Source organism: Rattus rattus, chromosome 4 (genome assembly GCF_011064425.1).
Source record: "Rattus rattus isolate New Zealand chromosome 4, Rrattus_CSIRO_v1, whole genome shotgun sequence".
Lineage (NCBI taxonomy): Eukaryota > Metazoa > Chordata > Mammalia > Rodentia > Muridae > Rattus > Rattus rattus.
Genome location: NC_046157.1, coordinates 178,100,342 through 178,119,776, shown reverse-complemented (window position 1 = coordinate 178,119,776; position 19,435 = coordinate 178,100,342). Strand labels below are relative to the sequence as shown.

Sequence of the window (19,435 nt, the reverse complement as noted above, 5' to 3'; positions counted from 1 at the left end):
TGTAGCCAGGGATAGTAAAATTTAACTCAGTTGGCTATCAATAAAAGAGATAATAAGAGGGAAAAAATCCACAAATTTAGGAAGGGGTATAGCTCTAGGGGGGGAGGGTTAGAGGAAAAAAGATTACGGTGAATATGATCAACATACATCCCAACAATGTGTGAAATTCTAAAATAATTAGTAAAGTATTCTATTAAAACAACGTATATACAATAATTACTTCTAGTAAGATGTATCCAAGGGGTACAAGATTTGTATAGCAAGAGAATCTGTGAATATGCTCATATCAAATCAATACATTAGTAAAAGTGAAGACCATCTCTTTTACTTTTTAAGAAGTACGTAAGCTAAAAACAAGAGAAAGTTATTTCATTTGACCGAGGCTACAGAGACTATCATATTTAACTATAAAAGACTAAAATCTTTTTCCATAAAATCGGGGGGGGAGGGGAGTTCTACCCTGTGGTATATTACAGGGGATAAATTAGACAAGAAAGCACAGTCGTTGAGAACACTCAGGAATGAATGGACGCCCCTCCATCTGCATATGATATAATCTCACAGATAGAAAACCATAAGGAACACCCCAGGAGAGTAATTCAGAAAAGCTTGAGGAGAAGATCAATATGAAGAAACAAACTGTATTTTAATACTAACGATAAACAACCATAAACTAAAATCGATAAAAATTTCATTTATAATGCCATAAAAAAGAATAGGCTCTAGAGATAAGACAAGAAAATGACAGACCATATGGATATGCATAAAAGCTTTCCAATAAACTATCAGCACACGGAATCTAACAACACAATAAAAGAATGAAATAAATTTTTTTTTTAAAAAAGGTAGATTTCCACCCTAGAAATCGATTGTGATTTATCATAGGAAAATCAATCAATGGAATGGACAAAAGGGAGAATTATAAAACCCTCTCCACAGATACAGAAAGACATTGGGTAAAGTCAATATGGGGGAGGCGGCTTGCTTGGTTTTCCTTGTGAAGGAGGTGGTACGCTATAGGAGGTGAGCTGTGTTAAGCATTCAGTGGATATTTATGAAAAAGTCTCAGAGAAAAGGGGAATTATCTTACTCCAAGACGAGGTCTGACTTAAACTTAAAGCTAGCATCATATCAATGGTAAGATGTTTGAATCTTGTTCATCAAGAACAAATCCAGCAAGTTCCATTTCCAGTATTACACTGCAGACACGGGATGAACAACTGGACAAGAAAGACCAGAGAAAATCAACCAAACTGAAAATGAAGAAGTGAAGTTACCTCTTATGACAGACAACATGACTGCGTGTCTGAAAACCAATGGAAATGTTCAGAGACACAAATTACACATGGATTGAATAAACTAATCCAATAAATTTGTAAGATAGAGCATGAACACACAAGATTGGACATCTTTTTCACTTGATAACAATAATATCAAGGCAAGTGAAGAAATTATTCCATCTGTAATAGCATCTAAAAATACAAACTGTCCAAGAGAAAATTTCATCAAAGGGAATATTTTTGAAAGTTGTTAACTAATAACTATAAAGTATTAAAGAAAAAAAATTAAAGACAGCCTAAACAAATTGAAAACATCTCATTTCTTTGGATCACAAATCTCAGCTCTAAACACTGTATTTTTCCAAAGCAATCTACAGATTTAATTCAACCCTGTCAAAATGACAACAGTTATTTCTCTTGAAAAAAGTAAATCCTCACATTCTTATGAGCGCTAAAAGGTCCCAATGAAGAGATGGTCTTGAAAATTAGGAATACATTTGAAGAACTCACAATTGCTACTTAAAACTGGCTTACAATGCGGCACATGAATAGAAATATTGTCATATTCTTTTTGCATTTGCTTCATGTAATAGAAACCGTGACTTCCAATATGGAGCCACCCTTCTGCAATAAATTTAGTCTCAAAAAAAATGCTACATGGAAGATTCAAAGGAGAAAGAATGGTCTCTTCAAAAATAGTGCTTGGATACTGGATAACAGATTCAAAAGAATAAACAGAACCCTGTCTTGTGTCATGTGCTACAGTTCATTAAAAACGAACTGGTGACTTAAATCCACAGTTACTATTTTTAACTGATATTTAACAATAAACTTTCTGACTTAACCATAATACTAAGTGCCACAGAAGGACTAGATAATACAACCATAATGTATCTGAGGACACTGGTTTGAGAGTGACCCTCTGTCCTCTAACATTGTTAATGTCACAGTCCCCAGAGCAGCACCATGGAAAGCACCCAATCGTTTTGAGGTAAGGCTTAATGGAAGTTCATTAGTCACTGGGGCCTTGAGATGTTTTTCAGGAACTGGCTGAGTTCCTGCTGGTGGCCTGTTTTAAAAGAACAAAGCCTGACCCACCTTTCTGATAGCTACCCTTGTTGCTGCTGTACCATTTGTTTCTCCTTATCTCCCGAGACCCTTGGCTTCTGCTGTCCCTCACCTGCCATGAGGAGACACGACCTCCAGCTGGAATGAACTCACTCAGATGCCAAGCAGGAAGCCTCCAAAGCTGCACACACGTATTTTCTCCTTCTAGAATTATCTTCCTCAAATATCCCATTATAGAAATGTGAAATCAATACAAAGGGCAATATCAAGTCTGGGAAAATATGAGCTGGAAAGCTGGTTCATCAGTTAAGAGCACTCGCTGCTCTCCTGGAGCACAGGAGTTTGGTTCCCAGCACCCACTTCAGGTAGTTCCTACCCACCTGTAAATTCAGCTCAGGGAAATGAGATGCTCTGTTTTGGACTTGGAAAGCATCTTCAAGCATGTGGCATACACTCACACAGCCACACAAATGCACACTTAAATAAAAACAAATCCTTTAAGAAGAACATGAAATGAAACATGCAAAATAAAATCTATAACATTTGCAAAGCATCTGTCTGGCTTCTATCACATAACACACAATCGCCCACTCAGAATATACGAAGTTTTAGACAACAATAATATAATATTTGAATGTTGAAAATTTTAAAGAGGCAGTTTAAAGTGGATAGATGATTTGAATAGACTTTTCTTCTAAGAAAACAGACAAATGGCAGACAAGCACTTGAGAAGCTGCCCAAAGGGAATAGCGCTTTAAAAAATAAAAAAGCACAAACCCAAATAAACCACAATGAGTTTCTACTTTGTATCCAGCTGGATAATGTTTCAGAGAAAGAAGGGAAGGGAGATTTATTCAATGTGGCCGCATTGGGGAGAGAGACTAACGTATCTCGGGAACTCCTCAAGTGGATCTTTGGGGCCCTGCAGTGAGATCAAAGTCTAACCAGAGAGCCAAGTACATGCAGATCCCAATCAGTCTCTGGGTCGAAGTGTTTCATCTGCACAGTGGTACCACAAGCTGTTAGAACAGTGTGAAGTCTCTTTCTGAGAGAGGAGATCCCCTCTGGCTGGCACCTTATCCTTCCTTCAGTATGAGGTTATTTTAACAGTAAAAACATAATATAGAAAAAGGTGGCCAAAATGTGTGTTTGGGTGGGGTGGGTTGGGAGAAATCCCATATCTTGCAGGAATGTCAAATGGCACAGGGTCTCTAGAAAGTTTTCTCAGATATTAAAAAACAGAATTACCATGTGAGACCCCGCAATTCCTGCTCCTAAGTATATGAAGACACAGTTCAGACTAAATGCAAAAGCTTCTTCAGCATTGTCCTGGACTAAGGGATGCAATGTAGCCAAATATCCAGCATCAGGGAAGCAGACAAATACACTGTGTCTGAATGCCCAACCAGGAAGTGCAGCTGCTGATTACTCCGGAAAGGAGGCTGCCACTATTGTTACTGCAGTTTGCAAGAGTGCACAGCTGGGTACGGCCCTGATGACTTTTCTTCACGGGGGTACTGGCGGCATCTATGGTCACTAGGATGAAGCATCCGGGGTGATGCAATACTAGCTTATTTCTCTTGTTCTATCACATAGCATCAAGCTCCATGTGCAACCAAGAGCAATGGCAATAACCTGCAACTTTTGGGGGAAATCTGTGGGACCCCACTGATCAACAACTTGAAAAGTAGCCCATGTCTGCCAATGGCTTTTTAAATTTGGCAACCTATGGTATCTAGAAGAAGCATAACCTCTTTGTAGGTAAACTCAATTTATATACTCTATTTCTGTATTTCTCTTTGCCTGCCTGTCTGTCTGTCTGTCTGTCTGTCTGTCTGTCTCTCTCTCTCTCTCTCTCTCTCTCTCTCTCTCTCTCTCTCTCATGTGTGTGTGTGTGTGTGTATGTATGTATGTGTGTGTATGTGTATGTGTGCATGTGTATGTATCTTAGTCTCTATTCTATTGCTGTGAAGAGATATCATAGCCTAGGCAACTCTTATGGAAAGAAGCATTTAATTGGGAGCTTGCTTACCATTCATTATCATCCTGTAGCAGGCAGGGGTTGAAGTGGATGATGAGAGTCACATCATGATCAGAGATGGGGGAGTATGTGTGTCTGGGTTATGTATTGACTTTTGAAACCCCCAAACCCACCCCCAGTGACATACTTCCTTCAGCAAGGCCAGACATCCTAATTCATTTAATCCCCTTAAATAGTGCCACTTGCATACCATTCAAATGTATGACCCTATAGAGACTATTCTTATACTGGAAATTTCCTACAGTAGTAGGCTCCCATATGGCATCGTCAAAGGTGTTTAGTTCAAGTTATCATTCCTAAGGCTCCCCCCACTACCATGTCCCACCCATCCTCCACCCCACTTAAGCCTTGTTCACTGCTCCATGATCCCCCTTTACTCTTTATACCACCTGCATTCTACCCCTTTTCCATGCAATCCCACTTGTGGCTCTTCTCGGATCTCTACAGGTACTCCAATTGTGACATACATCTAAGTACTCAAAGTTAGCAAGCACATATGAAAGAAAACATGCAGTATGTGTCTTTCCGGGTCAGGGTTACTTCACTCACGATGATCATTTCAAGATCCATCTATTCACCTGTGTGTTTCATCATTTCATTTTTCTTTATAGATGGATAATATTTCCTTATGTTGAGGAACCACCCTTTCTATTATCCATTGGTGGACACCCTTGTTTCCATTTCCTGGCTGCCGTGAACATGGATGAGGCAGTATCTCTACAGTAGGACACAGCGTCCCTTGGGATTATGATGATTGTATGGTAGACCAGTCTCTAGCCTCTTGAGCAACCTCCATATTGATTTCCACAGTGGTGATGTCAGCTTCCTGTCCTCCCCACAAACAGTGAGTGAGTGCAGTGAAGTTTTTAACAGGACTCTGAGAGTTCCAGAGACAAAAGCAAGAACTGGCTACTTAAAGTCTTCCATGCCTCAGTGAAATCAATGAATTAAAGCGAGAAGCTAGCTTTGCAGTGTTATGTGGTGGTTTGTGGTGTCTTCAGCAACAGCCTATTGCAACTGAGTCCTGCTGGATGGCCTGGAGCACTGCCTGAAGCTACAGTGTTTGGGGTGGTGCCTGGGACACCTATGGACAACTACTCAAAAGGATGTAATCTATTCGTGACACTGGGATTTTATCAGTACCTCAGAAAGTCTAGTTGGGATACCCTCTCCCCCATTATGTGGTGACTTTATTTAAACTGTTTTGTCTACGTATGCATTTTACAAAGCTTCTTCATCAGTGTAGTTTTCACAGGCCTTTAGTCCTAGTTATTTCCACATTCTCTCCTCTACCTTCCCACCCCTTAATCTTTTTACCCCTCCGTTTTAAGTTTTTCTTCTATACCCCTATTGTATTTTGTTTCCTTTTCCATGGGAAACCCTCCCTTGAATTCTTATTAGCTAACTTCAGCTCCAAAGGGATGTCACATGATCTAAACCTTAAAAGCAAATGCTCACATACTGAAAGAAGGAAACAGGAATATTTTTTCTTGGCCTGGGTTACCTCAGTTGGGGTGGTTGCTGCTACCCCTGTTCATTTACTTGTACATTTCATGATTTTATTTTTCTTAGCCTCTGAATAATAGTCCATTGTGTAAATGGACATATTTTCATGACCCATTCATCCATCAATGGACACCTTGGTTAGTTCCAATTTCAGGCTGCTGTGAGTAGAGAAGCAGTGTACACGATGAACAGATATCTCTGTAGTATGATGTAGAGTCCTTTGGGTGTATGTCCAAGATTGTGACAGTACTCAACTCGAAGCCCCGTGTCTACTGGACAGCAATCATAGTCCTGGAAGGTGTTACTTACACTACCAAGGAAGAGCAATCATCAATAGCACCCAGCTATGAACCCTATGAGCCATAATAATGACCTGCCTGCAAGACATGCTCATTGGTGCAAAAGTCGCATGGTTATTAGGAGAGTAACAAGCCACTTTATAATTGAATTAAAGCTCCTTCCATAAGATGGAAGCCAAACTTTACACAGGTAATGAGGCCAAGAACCTGAGACAAGACAGGTCATAGGACCAGGGCAAAACTTACTACTACGATTCTATAAAGAAAACAGAAGTAAAGAGATATATGGCTGTACCCACAGATCTGTACATTGTTCAGACTCCTCATGGGAGCTTCCTCCTGCAGTTGGTGGTAATTACCACAGAGACCCCCCAACTGGACAACACGCAGAGTAAGAGCACTTTGAAACACTCACCTCTTAGTGGGATATCTTTATCACTCCTCTAGAGAGTGAAAGGATTGTAGGAGCCAAAGGTATTTGCTGACTCCAAGCAAACAGCCCTTCCCAGACATGGCAAGGCAAGTATGAGCTCAAAGAGACTGTGACAATATGGACAAGATCTGCACAAGCTCAAGCCGGACAAAACTCCAGCTCGAAGGAGGAGAAGTACATACAGAGTCCTATCCTTAGACAAGAAGCTATGCACAGTTGGTAGTTACTAGAAGAAAATCAGTTTTTTTTCCATTAGAGACAATGGATTTGTCAAAATACTCTAGCATGGGGCCCAAATGCTGAGAGGAGAGAAGGAAACACAAGTTCCCATCCCCAATCCTGAAGCTATCTCCAAATGAGTCTCTCTCTCTCTCTCTCTCTCTCTCTCTCTCTCTCTCTCTCTCTCTCTCTCTCTCTCACACACACACACACACACACACACACACACACACACACTCACTCAAAGGAAAAATTTGTTTTCTCCAACAACCTCTCTGGGTAAACAAACCACACTTCAGGGCAGGCCCCATGCCCAGCAGTAGATGGTCATCACAGAACAAACTCAATTATAGCATTGGAGGCTATTTCTTTATTTTCCTGATGAATGTTTTGCTTATACATTATGGTTTCCAATTTTGTTTTTATGGGTTTTCTGTTTTTGGGAAGGTGTGTCTCAGTGGGTCTATGGGTTTCTTGTGCTTTCCCATAGATTCTTTTTAATTCTGTCTGTTTATTTGCTTTTCCCTGTTGTGGTTTGCTTTTGTTTTTATTATTTTTATATCCCTGTGTTTATTCTAATGAGAGAGGGAAAGAAAGGGTGCATATTTGGTTGGATGGGGATATAGGCAGGATCTGGGAGGACTTCGAAGAGGTAAACCCATAATCAGAATATATTATATGAAATGACCTATTTTTAATTAAATAAAGTAATAAAGAGATGGTTGTGACCTAAGTACACTTTATTCACATTTGAAAATGTCCATGGAACACCGTTTACTTTGTACAATAATACTAAGTATGTTTTTTACAAAGGACTTAAAGATTTCCAAAGTCTGTAACTATTTGTTAGAAAACAAAGCAGCTGTTACGTTATAGATGCTGTATCCTGCTTTCTGCATTTATTCTTGTATATTATGTATCAAATGAAAGATTTCTCCTTAAGCATTTGTTCTAAAGATACTAAAATTAAACAGTGTCTATATAGTTAGGTTTTTTTCTTTCTGATATGATAAGATGGGATTGAATCTAAGATCTCTGGTACACTAGAGAAGTCCTCTGCTACAATGCTACCCTAGCTTATATCCATGGTTGAGCCATTAGTCTGGCTTGTTGAAACATGTCTGGTAATTCAGGGCATACATGAAGCCTTACTTTCTACATTTTTACATTTCTATACTTAACTCGAAAGTAAAAGTCACTTAGTAATCTTACGATTTCATTAATGAACTAGCTTAAAAAATATATCTGGAAATAGCTAGTTACAAATGCCAGCCCCCAGCAATGATAATTATTGAGTGAGCTAAAACTTCCCAACTTTTAAAAAGACTGCCCAGTACATTTTTAATTTTTTATTTGTTTATTTATTTATTTATGTTTTATTTTATTGTATATTTTTATTTACATTTTAAATGTTATACCCTTTCCCAGTTTCCCCTCCAGAAACCTACTATCCCATCCCCTCTTCCCCTGCTTCTACGAGAGTGCTCCCACACCTACCCACCCATTCCCACCTTCCTGCCCTGACATTTCCCTATACTGGGGCATTGAGCCTTGATAGGACCAAGGGCCTCTCCTCCTACTGATGCCCAACAAGGCCATACTCTGGTATGGAGCCATGGGTCTATCCCTGTTTTCTTGGGATGGTGGATTTCCTGGGAGCTCTGGGGTGTCTGGTTGGTTGATATTGTTGTTCTTCCTATGTGATTGCAAAGCCCTTCAGTTACCTCAGTCCTTATTCTAACTCCTCCATTGGGGACCCCGCTCTCAGTTCAATGGTTGGCTGTGAGCATCCACCTCTGTATTTTCCCAATACATTTTATGAACATAGTCCATGCATGCTTTAGACACTTGGTGGCTGATGGCAGTTCCCAGCATTCTTATCCACTCACGATGCCATGAAATTTTGTTACCAGGATGGGGGTTGGGGGAGCAAATATCTACTCACACAGAGATGACTTCAAAGAACATGAAGTCTGCTCACCTGGCGGTGTGACCAGATTTCTTCCATTCTCCTGACACCAACCAACTGGCTGGATACAAGGACTGCTAACATCGCACCTGCAAAAACAGGATTCTGTTTACATTCACAGTACTCAGTGTCACGGGAGGAATGGGCTGTGGTTTAAATGTGAAATGTCCCCTACTTGCTTACCACTTGGTACCCACCTAACATCATTAATTGTAAAGGTTGGGGGACCTTTCAGGTATGGTGCCTAACTGGCAGATGTAGGACTAGAGGAAAAAGCTGTGCCACCATAGCTGATCCTTATTCCATCCTGAGTGGTCAGCTTCCTGAATAACCCCGTAGTGTAAAATTCAGCCTAGCTCCACGTACCCCAGACTCATGCTGCTCCTTCCTCTCCATATCCTCCCCATAGTCTCAGACCCTTTGCCCAAATAATCCTTCCTTCTCCCTTAGGTTGCTCCGTCACAATGATAGACAGGAAGTAACAGAAACAAAGGGCACTGGCCACACTGAACATAAAGAAGCCCCAAGGGAAACAACACTTCATAATTAGCAAATGGGAGAAACAGCTTGAAATGGTGAGTGCCTTATACTGGGTGACCAAGCTGTTCACTCGCACAATTTTCTTGCAATTCGAAGCTAGAGAATAAATTGGGAAGGGGTCACATGGAGGGGACATAGATCACCTATTCACTTATGGGATACATGTTTTAATGAATCTCTTCTGTTTGCCCATACTACTACCAAAGCCAACTATTAGCAGGAAATTCCAGATGCGGACCTAACAGCCGAATCGAACCCAAGGTAGCTAAGTTTTTCTTCCTTTTACTTTTCAACAGCTCTGGTGTAGTCTAAGACACCTAGAACCACTACTCTATTTCTGTTTCTTAGTTCAAAGGAGAAAGGCAGACTCCTGTCAGGCACCTGCAGAGCTGCAGCTTTGTTGGGGATTTTTCAGTTGTTCGGGACTCACACAGGAAATGTGACAAAAATTGTTTTTGCCACTCACTATTGTGTATTTCAGGGTTTTATCCAGTAAGTCCTTAACAGCTTACCACAGTTGGTTTCAGGGGTATGGGGTATACATTTTCTCTACTTCCCACAGGTTTTCAAACCACTCCCATTCTTCTCTGAGCTTTTATATGGAAGGTTCAACACTTTTCAAATGCTCCCCCACACACACACACACACAAACCAACCCTGAAACTTAAGTTCCTTTTGGAAAATCTATTTTCATCAGGTAAAACAAAAACCATCCCTAATCTGTTGCTATAGCTTCAGGGAAGACACCTCCGAGTAATTCCACATAGGACAGGAAAATGGAGAGCTGCTCTTTAATTCAATTCAAATCCACGTGGAAAAGAGGCAGGCAGAGGAAAGCTAACTGAAAAATTCTTGACGTGAGTTACTACGAAAATGCTCCCAGAACTGGTAAGATGTAAGATGGACTTTGAATACTAAGTACAGCAGGGCACGCAAAGCACATGCATCCTGGTGTCTCACCAGTAATCAAAGCTATCGTCCCAGCTGTCAGAATGCACCCGTACACGGTCTTCCACGATGTCTGCCACAGTGGCCACACACATCAGGCAAGGGTTCCTCCTGTCCACTGCCTCCACCTTCATCCCAACCTGAAACTCCTTTGGCACTGGACCATTCTAGTACAGCAACAGGGTGGGGAGAAAGGCACAGAATCAAACAGGTCAACCAGTAGGACTAAAGCACTGTGGGGATTTCTAGGTCATTTAAAAACCAAGGTTGACACAACTATCAGTGGTTACTTACCTGACTCTAGGGAGCACAATGCAAAGGCTCCTACACTTATACCAAGGTCCAACAACATAAGCTCCCCACTGGCTTTTTGCTTTACTTATATAAGGAGATTGTCTTTCCCTTATCACCTTCATTTTAATATGTTTAGTTCTTAGAGCAATGTGAGCTGATTGTAAGATTCTATGTTTACTGAGTATACTTACATCAAATGATAAAAACGGATCATTGATTCCCCATAGGCTAATGAAATTTCCAAACACCAGTATTTGAAGTGATGAAGATTATGCTCTTTAGCACTTAAAAAATTGTTTAATTCGATAATGGGATTCAAAAATAGTGCTTTCTCATTATTTAAAGAGTGTATTATTTTATGAAAAATTATAGCTACAAATACAAATTATTTTAATACCTATTTATTTCTAACAGAACACGTAGATTATGGCTAATGTAACTCTTCCTTTCATATGAAATAGCTATAATTAGCTAGCATCATTGCTTTAAGATGCACACAAAACCAGAGACCAGAAGAAGGTTTCATGTGACTATCTCTTTATTATCTACACTAAAGCCTGTTTTTTTTAAAATTATATTCCAGTAGATTCTATTTTTAAGGTAGCACCACATCAATAAAGTCTTTTTTCTTGACAGATAAATTTAAGGGAGACAGATAATAAACACCTACCATTAATATCAAGATGAGGTGAGGCAAACCTATAAAATTTCAGTAACAAGTGTACTAGGTACAGGACCCTCTGAGGATAAGGCCTGGCTGGGACACCAGGCAAAGGAAAGGTAGGATCCCTAAGAAACAGAGCACAGTCTGGGCTTCACCCCTGCTTCACTCTCTCCCAAATGACCAATCACTGCTGAGAGCAGAGAAGGACTGAGCACTTAACCTCCACTCTCCATTGAAGGTTCTCTCAGTTGCTTGGGATATAATGCATGAAGAGTCTACTCTAGCTGAAGCCTGCACAGCATCCTTGAATTGGCTGGAGATGCCATGAGGAGTCTACTCTAGCCACGCCTCCTCCACCTCCATCACAGCTCGCTCATGTGCGCGCGCACACACACACACACACACACACACCCATAACACACACACATACATACACACCATAACACACACAATAACACACACATATCATAACACACATACACACCATAACACACACCCTAACACACATACACACCCATAACACACACACACGCACCATAACATACACATACACACCATAACACACACACACAATAACACACACATATCATAACACACATACACACCCATAACACACACACACTAACACACATACACACCCATAACACACACATAATAACACACACATACACACCCATAACACACACACACACCATAACACACACTCACATGCACACACACACATATCATAACACACATAACACACCATAACACACACACACACCATAACACACACACACCATAACACGCACTCACACACACATACATACAATAACACACACACACACACACACACACACACACACACACACACACACAAACACACACGTACAGCATCGGTGAACCTGCCGAAATGCTTCTTTCATGTTCACTGTTCTTAGACACATCTGTGATATGCATTTGACAGAGTGGGTCTGTATGGAGAATCTACCAGCTTCCAAACACCAAAATTAAGCTTGAAAACTGACTTGCTGCAAACAAAAAAGGAAAAAATATCCACACAAGATATTTTAAATAAGTTTTAGCAGGCTTGATTTAAATTAAGTTTTTTGGAGTCTTTAATTGCATCGCTGAAGGAAAAACAACAAAAAATATAAAACAAAAAATAAAAGCTATTTGCCCAGGGGAGCATATATAATGAATTAAGTTAGGAAAGGTAAAGGCAATTAAGACATTTCATAATTTATTTGGATTATAATACAACAGACCGTAAAGCAATTTTAAGGACTTTAAGCTCAGTGGAAAATAGGATTTATACAAATGAAGAAGATACTCACAGAACTTCTGTTTCTGAATAATTTCTTAGGAGCATTTTGCAATCTACAGGCCTTCAAGTAATCCATCCAAACAAATTTATCTTTTCTATAATCTAAAAGAGTATACACTAGTCAAAAATGCCTACAAGATATCATCACATATTTTTAATATATTACTATTATTCCTACTTTTAATCTTCTTCCATATATTCAATATGTTTTTAGCTCGACACAAAGGATTTATACTGAAACCTCCAAATTGTTTTAATGTTTTTAAATGCCTTAAGTTCAAAGTCGTTGAGTGTAATTTTCATAATACATGTCAGTCTCCACAGATGACTAATATTCACTTATCAACTTACTTGGATTACAACAGACCATAAAGCAAGTTTCAAGGAATTTAAGCTCAAGGGGAAAAGGATTTGTATGAAGAGGATACTTCGAGAAATTGTTTCTTAGGAGCATTTTGAAATCCACAGACCTTCACCTTACCTCTCGCTAAGGCTTTTTAAAGAAAGGGCAAAGGATGAGCAGGAGTCCCCAAGTGGTTGCCACTTACTAGGAAGCCATGTCAGAAAGACAATGAGAAGTCTTATGCCACTGTAGTTGGAGAAATTAGGAACTTATCTACAATCCAAATGCCACCTGGGGTTCAATATCCAGCACTGTGGAAATCCAGAGGCCATTTGGCAGGTCCAACTTTCTGTTCCTAATCTTATAAATTATCCAATAAAAAAAATCTTATCCTTCCAGATTAGGTTAGGGCGTCAGCACTCGGGGGGAAGGGCTGTTGGAATGTTGCAGGCTCAGAGGCTGATCGCCTTATCTTGGGCCAGATCTAATGCTTAGGACAACCATTCTTTGCTCTCTTCTGCATCAGAAATAACACCCAGTGACTGATAGATCGAAATCTTTAGAATCTATTAACTCTGAAGGTTATTAGCTTCCACTAACCCGAAGGCTAAGAATACCATCAGTTAGCATGTTAGGCCTACAGAAAAGCTTCCCACAACTTGAGGTAACTGCCTCTGATATACTCAATGATACATTCTAAGCTTGCCTTGATTTTACAACTTCCTTTATTGTGTAAAACTATAAATAAAGAATGAAACTTCATGGACTGTTCCCATGTTGAAACATGGTCTTTGGAGCAACCTAAATCTGTGCTCCTGGGCCATCTTCACTCAAAATGGCTCAAAATAATCTCTTATTTCCTTTAAAGTGGTGGTTTTCAACCTTCCTGACGCCGTGACCTCCACATTACAGTTCCTCATGTCACGGTGGCCCCTAACAATAAGGTTATTTTTGTTGTTGCTACATAACTGTAATTGTGCCACTGTTATGAGTCAAAATGTAAATACCCGATATGTAGGATATCTGATATGCAACCATCAAAGGGGGCTCTCTACCCACAGGTTGAGAACCTCTGTCTAAAGGTGAGAGCTGTGGTTTCTGCACTGACATCTAAAGTGGTGCCAGTTACACAGGATCAGTATTTCCATATCAAATCTACAAGCCAAAACCTTGGTAGAGTTCAAGTTTATATTTATGTGTTAAGCTTTACTTGTTCCACCATGGTTCTCCTCAAAGTTGTATTCTAGACAAATACCCTCCCACTCTAGGACATCTACTCTACCTTCTCAAAGTGTGTGTAGGTGAGTGCGGGGGGGGGGGTAGGGATGGGGGTGGGGGGGGGGGAGGGGGACGGACAAGCTACTTTCTCATTTTGTGGTTGTGCCTTGGATCCTGTGACTTCAGAGAACCTACGTCTATAATAATAGTATCTGAAAGAGTATCCCTATGGCTTTACTCAATCTTTCTCTTCTCTGAAGGACATCCCCGCAGAGCCTGAGGCCTTGTGTTTTGTGTTGCTCAGTACCCATCACAAGTACATGCTAAGGGCTCCATAATACCTATGGAGGGAATGATGCTACTCTCTGCCACCAGCTCTCGTGAGCTCCAGACTGCCTTCAGTCCCAGGCAGGTGGCAAAGGGTACCCGAAGGATAGGGAAAGCACACATTGAACCGGAAAAGTGTCACAGTTATTCAGCAACCTAACGCCCAAGCAGGAGACTACATGCGGCAATTGGTTGTACAAAGAAACTGGACCAAGGCATCTCACAGCCAAAGAGGACCAGCCTTCACTGCCTGATGTGGGCATCTCACAGGAAACAAAAGACAGACACAAAACTATTTTCCATCGAAAGAAAAACGGATTATAGCATTTTATAGCCTCATTCTTTCCATTCTTTCCAAATTGGCAGCAATTTTAGAAAAAAAAATCAAGTTTCTCCCTGTGTGGCATCAGTGACGGAGTATAATATTTCATTTCAACCCCAATTTTGAACACAATTTCTTGCTATAAAGATGAATACACTTTATATATGATCAGGTGCTCCCAAACAATTATATTTTAACCGTAAATTCCTAACCAGAATATTTGACTCAGAGAGACATACAGACTTCTCTGTTACACTCATCTCTAAGGCATTGTCATGGCCTTAGCCTCTTCAGAGACTTTCATTTGGAAACTTCCATTTGGAAAATCAATTCACACTGGGCTCCCCTGTTGGTATTTCTTGAAATGGTGTTAAAATAACAATAACAATGAAAAAAAACAAACTGAAATTACAGTCCTTCCCCCCATTTCAGCTGTTAAATGTGCCCTGGTTTACCTCGAGGGATATGTAGTTCATGCTTGGTCTTTTGACACCATCCCACTGGGTGAATGTCGGGGGAACCAGCATTGGTCCAAAAATCATAGCAGCTTAAATAACCATCAAAATGCAGTCTCAGCCGGTAACCACACACCTGAAACAGGAAGGTCATGGTTGTTCACTAAATGTCACGGATCTCAAAAGGGCTCAAAACTGAGAAAAACATTCAAATGTTTAGAGGATGCCACCATCATCATGAACCAATCCATGTATCCATCCAAACGTTTTCATCAGAGAACAAATGATGCATGTGTACTATGATGTGTGATTAGATCACAATAATGGTGAATAGCTATCTAGAACTTGCTGTAAAAAAAATATTTCCTTTAGACTAATCTAGGAATCTGGAATCACATCAAATGTTTCTAACTGACTATTAATTCAGTACCTGCCAAATGTTTCTTTTAGCAAACATATCTTCTGATGATGGCCTTTCTTTCTTTCTTTCTTTCTTTCTTTCTTTCTTTCTTTCTTTCTTTCTTTCTTTCTTCCTTCCTTCCTTCCTTCCTTCCTTTCTTTCTTTCTTTCTTTCTTCCTTTCTTTCTCTCTTTCTTTCTTTCTCTCTCTCTTTCTTCCTTTCTTTCTTTCTTTCTTTCACATAGAATAGAGTTTATTTAGGGCAAGGGGAGAGGAGTTGAGAGGGTAGTAGAGACAGAGAAAGACAGAGAGAGCAGAGAAGAAGAATAGAGAAGTAGAGGCCAGCCATGATCACATGGAGAGAGGTTGGGGGAGAGGAATGGGGAAGAGGACAGAGCAAGAGCAGAAAGACAAGAGCCGATGGGCTTACTTTCTACCTCAAGACAGTGGAGGCTGAGTTAAGGAACATGAGACTAGCATATTTAAGACAGAAAATAATTAAAGTCTGAGAAATACACCCCCTAGACATTCTGTACCAGCCTAAGAGCCAGTGTCATGGCGTGGAACATGTGGATGTGTCTTCTCCATTCAACGCTTCTATTGGTTTAATAATGGGTTGAGTCCACATTACATTTTAAAATCTATTTATTTTCATCCACAGCAGTTCTCTACATATAATTTTCACAGGGTAATTTTACTTATAGGAATGTTTATCCATAGACTGGGATTTATGAACAGCTGGAAACATTATGGGGTCCTTGGATTATTACCAACTTTAGGTAAAACCTACTTTTCAGTTAACTCAAGGATGAATATTAGTTGATGAAAGCTTACTAGAAAATTCATCTTAAGAACAAAATTATAAAGAAACACATTTTATACATTATTGACTGAAATAATGGACTGGGACTCGTTTATGACAGCAAGTACTGAAATCTGTTACTTTCTAGAAAATACACACCATTTAATTAGCCCCAAGCAGCAGCAGCCTCTCTTACCTCAGCTACAGAAAGCACGCAGAACACAGACGGACGTCGGGCATCAATGCCTTCCAATCTCATTCCAACCTGAAAGCCATTTTCATGCTCCGGAAAGGACTGATCCTACAAAATTTCATGATACAATATCATCCACTGAGAGTTTGCCACAATTTAATATAGAACATTTTATGTGGAATCTAAAAATATCAGGATTCATAAGAGCAGACTAGAAAAGTAGCTATCAGAAATTGGGAGGGCGGTGAGGGGGAAAAGAAGATGCTACTTAAAGGTTCAAGGCTGTCGTTGGAGAGTAAGAGTAAATGGTAAGTATTTAAGGCAATGAAAATGCACAGTGTAGAACACATACCACACACAGACACACACACATACACACACATACACACATGTGTGTGTGTGTCTGTGTCTGTGTATATAAATATATATACATACATACATATCCTGTCACCATAGTGTGACTAATAATTATATATGGTTATGGTTATTATTTGTCAAAGTGAAGTGACGGAAATTTAATAAAGTTACCATGTAGTTTAGAAGCTGAATTTCTAAAGCATAATATTTATATTAATTCTTTGATAATTTTGTTCATGAATGTAATGCATTCCTTCCCCAATTCACCCCAGATATATCTCCTATCCCATCCTAACTTTATATGCCGCCCCCCCTTCCGACCTGCCATACACAATGTAGCAGGACTGACTTTCCCTTTAAGACAGCAGCTAAAGTTAGGCAGAGCCAGAGCCAGAGCCAGGGTACACAATGGTGGTAAGGACGGGAACTCTGAATCTAGAGCAGAACCTGCTACATCTCTACAGTCATGACCGTCTGTTGCCCTACCCTACCATAAGCCACAGAAAGCACATGAAATCGACAGACATCCTAGCAAGCTGAGCCCTGCATGACTTCAAGTCAGTCTTCCTACGAGAAAATCCATCTAAAGGAATTCAGGTTTCCCTCTGCCTTGTACTAGTAAGTGTAGAAATATTTCCAGTTGGTTGTAGTCTCAAACCATTCCCGCTGGCCTAACTGTGTGTTATAAATAGCAAACAAGAGGTGACTTTCTCCAGCCATGGTGATTGTATGGACCAGAAAGACATGGAAAGAAGGGGACACTAGTAGACAGAGAGAACAACCATTCCCACCAGTGTAACCGTTCCAATAGGTCAATACTTAGAAATTTTAATGAAGTATTTGTTTTGTTCTGTATTTGCTGATGTACAAGTGTGTTTGCAGGTATATGTGCTTATGTGTGGGTAAGTGTACACGTTTGTGTGTGTGTGTGTGTGTGTGTGTGTCTATGTGTGTATGGTATCTGTGGTGTGTGTGTGTCTGAATGCATATGTCTATGTGTGTATGTACGTGTGTGGTATCTGTGTGTTTTTGTACTGTGTGTGTGTGTGTGTGTGTGTGTTTGTGCATGTATGTACATGGTGTCTGTGGTTTGTGTCTGTGTATGTGTCTGTGTCTGTGGGGAGGTGTTTGTGTGGTGTGTGTGTGTGTGTGTGTGTGTGTGTGTGTGTGTGTGTGTGTCTGTGTCTGTGTCTAAGTCTATGTCTATGTCTATGTCTGTGTCTATCTGTGGTGCCAGAGTTTCTTTTATCTGACCTTTCCTTTTGATTTCCTGTTTGGAGTCTGTGGTATTTGTTCCTGTTTTGATTTTTCCCATCCCCCTCTCCTCTTCCACCCTTGTTTATAGCCACACCCTTCACTTTGTGCCTTGTATCATTTCCAACTGTTATTTTCTTCTCTCCTGTTTCTTCACAGTGTTTTGAAACCACCTTTTAAAACATTTTGGTGTACACTGATTCCTGCCCCAGCCCCTGCTGCAGTCATTCTCGGAGCTGCACATGGTATAACAGGTGCTGGGTTTTATTTTATTTCTGAATCAAGTTCACTGCTAGTTGCTTCTGTCACCATTTATGCACCTCTGACCAGGGCTCCATATCTGTGTTGATGCTCTGCCACCCAGAGCAGGGAGGGAGACAACATTCTCAGCCTGGCTTAGAGTCAGCATGTATTACTCAATGCTATCTTCCCAACTCAAAGTTCAAATGATACTATAACTCAAAACAGAGAGGAGATTAAAAAAACCGCAAGCCAAAAACCAATATCCAAGAAGGCTGCTTATGACAGGCCTGAAGACCTACTCAGCTATAGCAGAGATAGAAATAAAAGGACAGTGAACATCGCATTGATATGAGGCCACACTGTGTGCTACCCTAGACCATTTCAGACTCTACACTGTTAATAAGACTGGGCATGATTGCAGATGGTGCACCCTATGGATACAACCATGTAAAATTGTCCTGATCATTCAAGGCCTCAAGGAAAGCCAGGAACTTCATGTTCCAATACACTATTCACTATCAGAAGATGCTGACCCCCATGAAAGAAGTCAAATGAAACCTCACCAAAAATTCTAGTTGGAAATACATTCAACTCCTTAGTACAATCTGATATCCCTGATTACACTGCCAAAAAAAGAAAGAAAGAAAAAAAACAGAAAGAAGAAAAAGAAAAGCAAAGAAACAAATAAAGGTACAGAAAACATATTCAGTGATACAATACCAGGAAAACGACCACTTCTTGGGTAAATCTGTGGATGTCCAGATACAAAGAGTGTTTATAAATCCAGGCAACTGAACATAAAAGATCCCTTTCACTGTATATTTTAGATAAAATGTCAACTGTTAAGAACTGAGAAAGAATACAGAAACTTCTGGAGAAAGTACCAACTGGCTTATCACGGCAAACAACATCTGAATAATAGAAAATTTGTCCGCAAAAAGCTCCGAAACATAAT

The 19,435-nt window shown here is 40.1% G+C and overlaps 1 protein-coding gene across 1 annotated transcript in view; it reads right to left on the bottom strand.

Annotated features, from left to right (window-relative positions):
• The window catches only part of L3mbtl4 (L3MBTL histone methyl-lysine binding protein 4), a 323,366-nt gene that overhangs the window by 277,424 nt on the left and 26,507 nt on the right, over window positions 1-19,435 (bottom strand). Inside the window, exons 4-8 of the mRNA XM_032899789.1 lie at window positions 16,630-16,734; window positions 15,233-15,368; window positions 12,578-12,669; window positions 10,316-10,470; window positions 8,828-8,904 (exon numbers count right to left, since the gene is read on the bottom strand). Of these exons, the coding sequence (XP_032755680.1) occupies window positions 8,828-8,904; window positions 10,316-10,470; window positions 12,578-12,669; window positions 15,233-15,368; window positions 16,630-16,734 (565 nt within the window). The remainder of the gene's footprint in view (window positions 1-8,827; window positions 8,905-10,315; window positions 10,471-12,577; window positions 12,670-15,232; window positions 15,369-16,629; window positions 16,735-19,435) is intronic.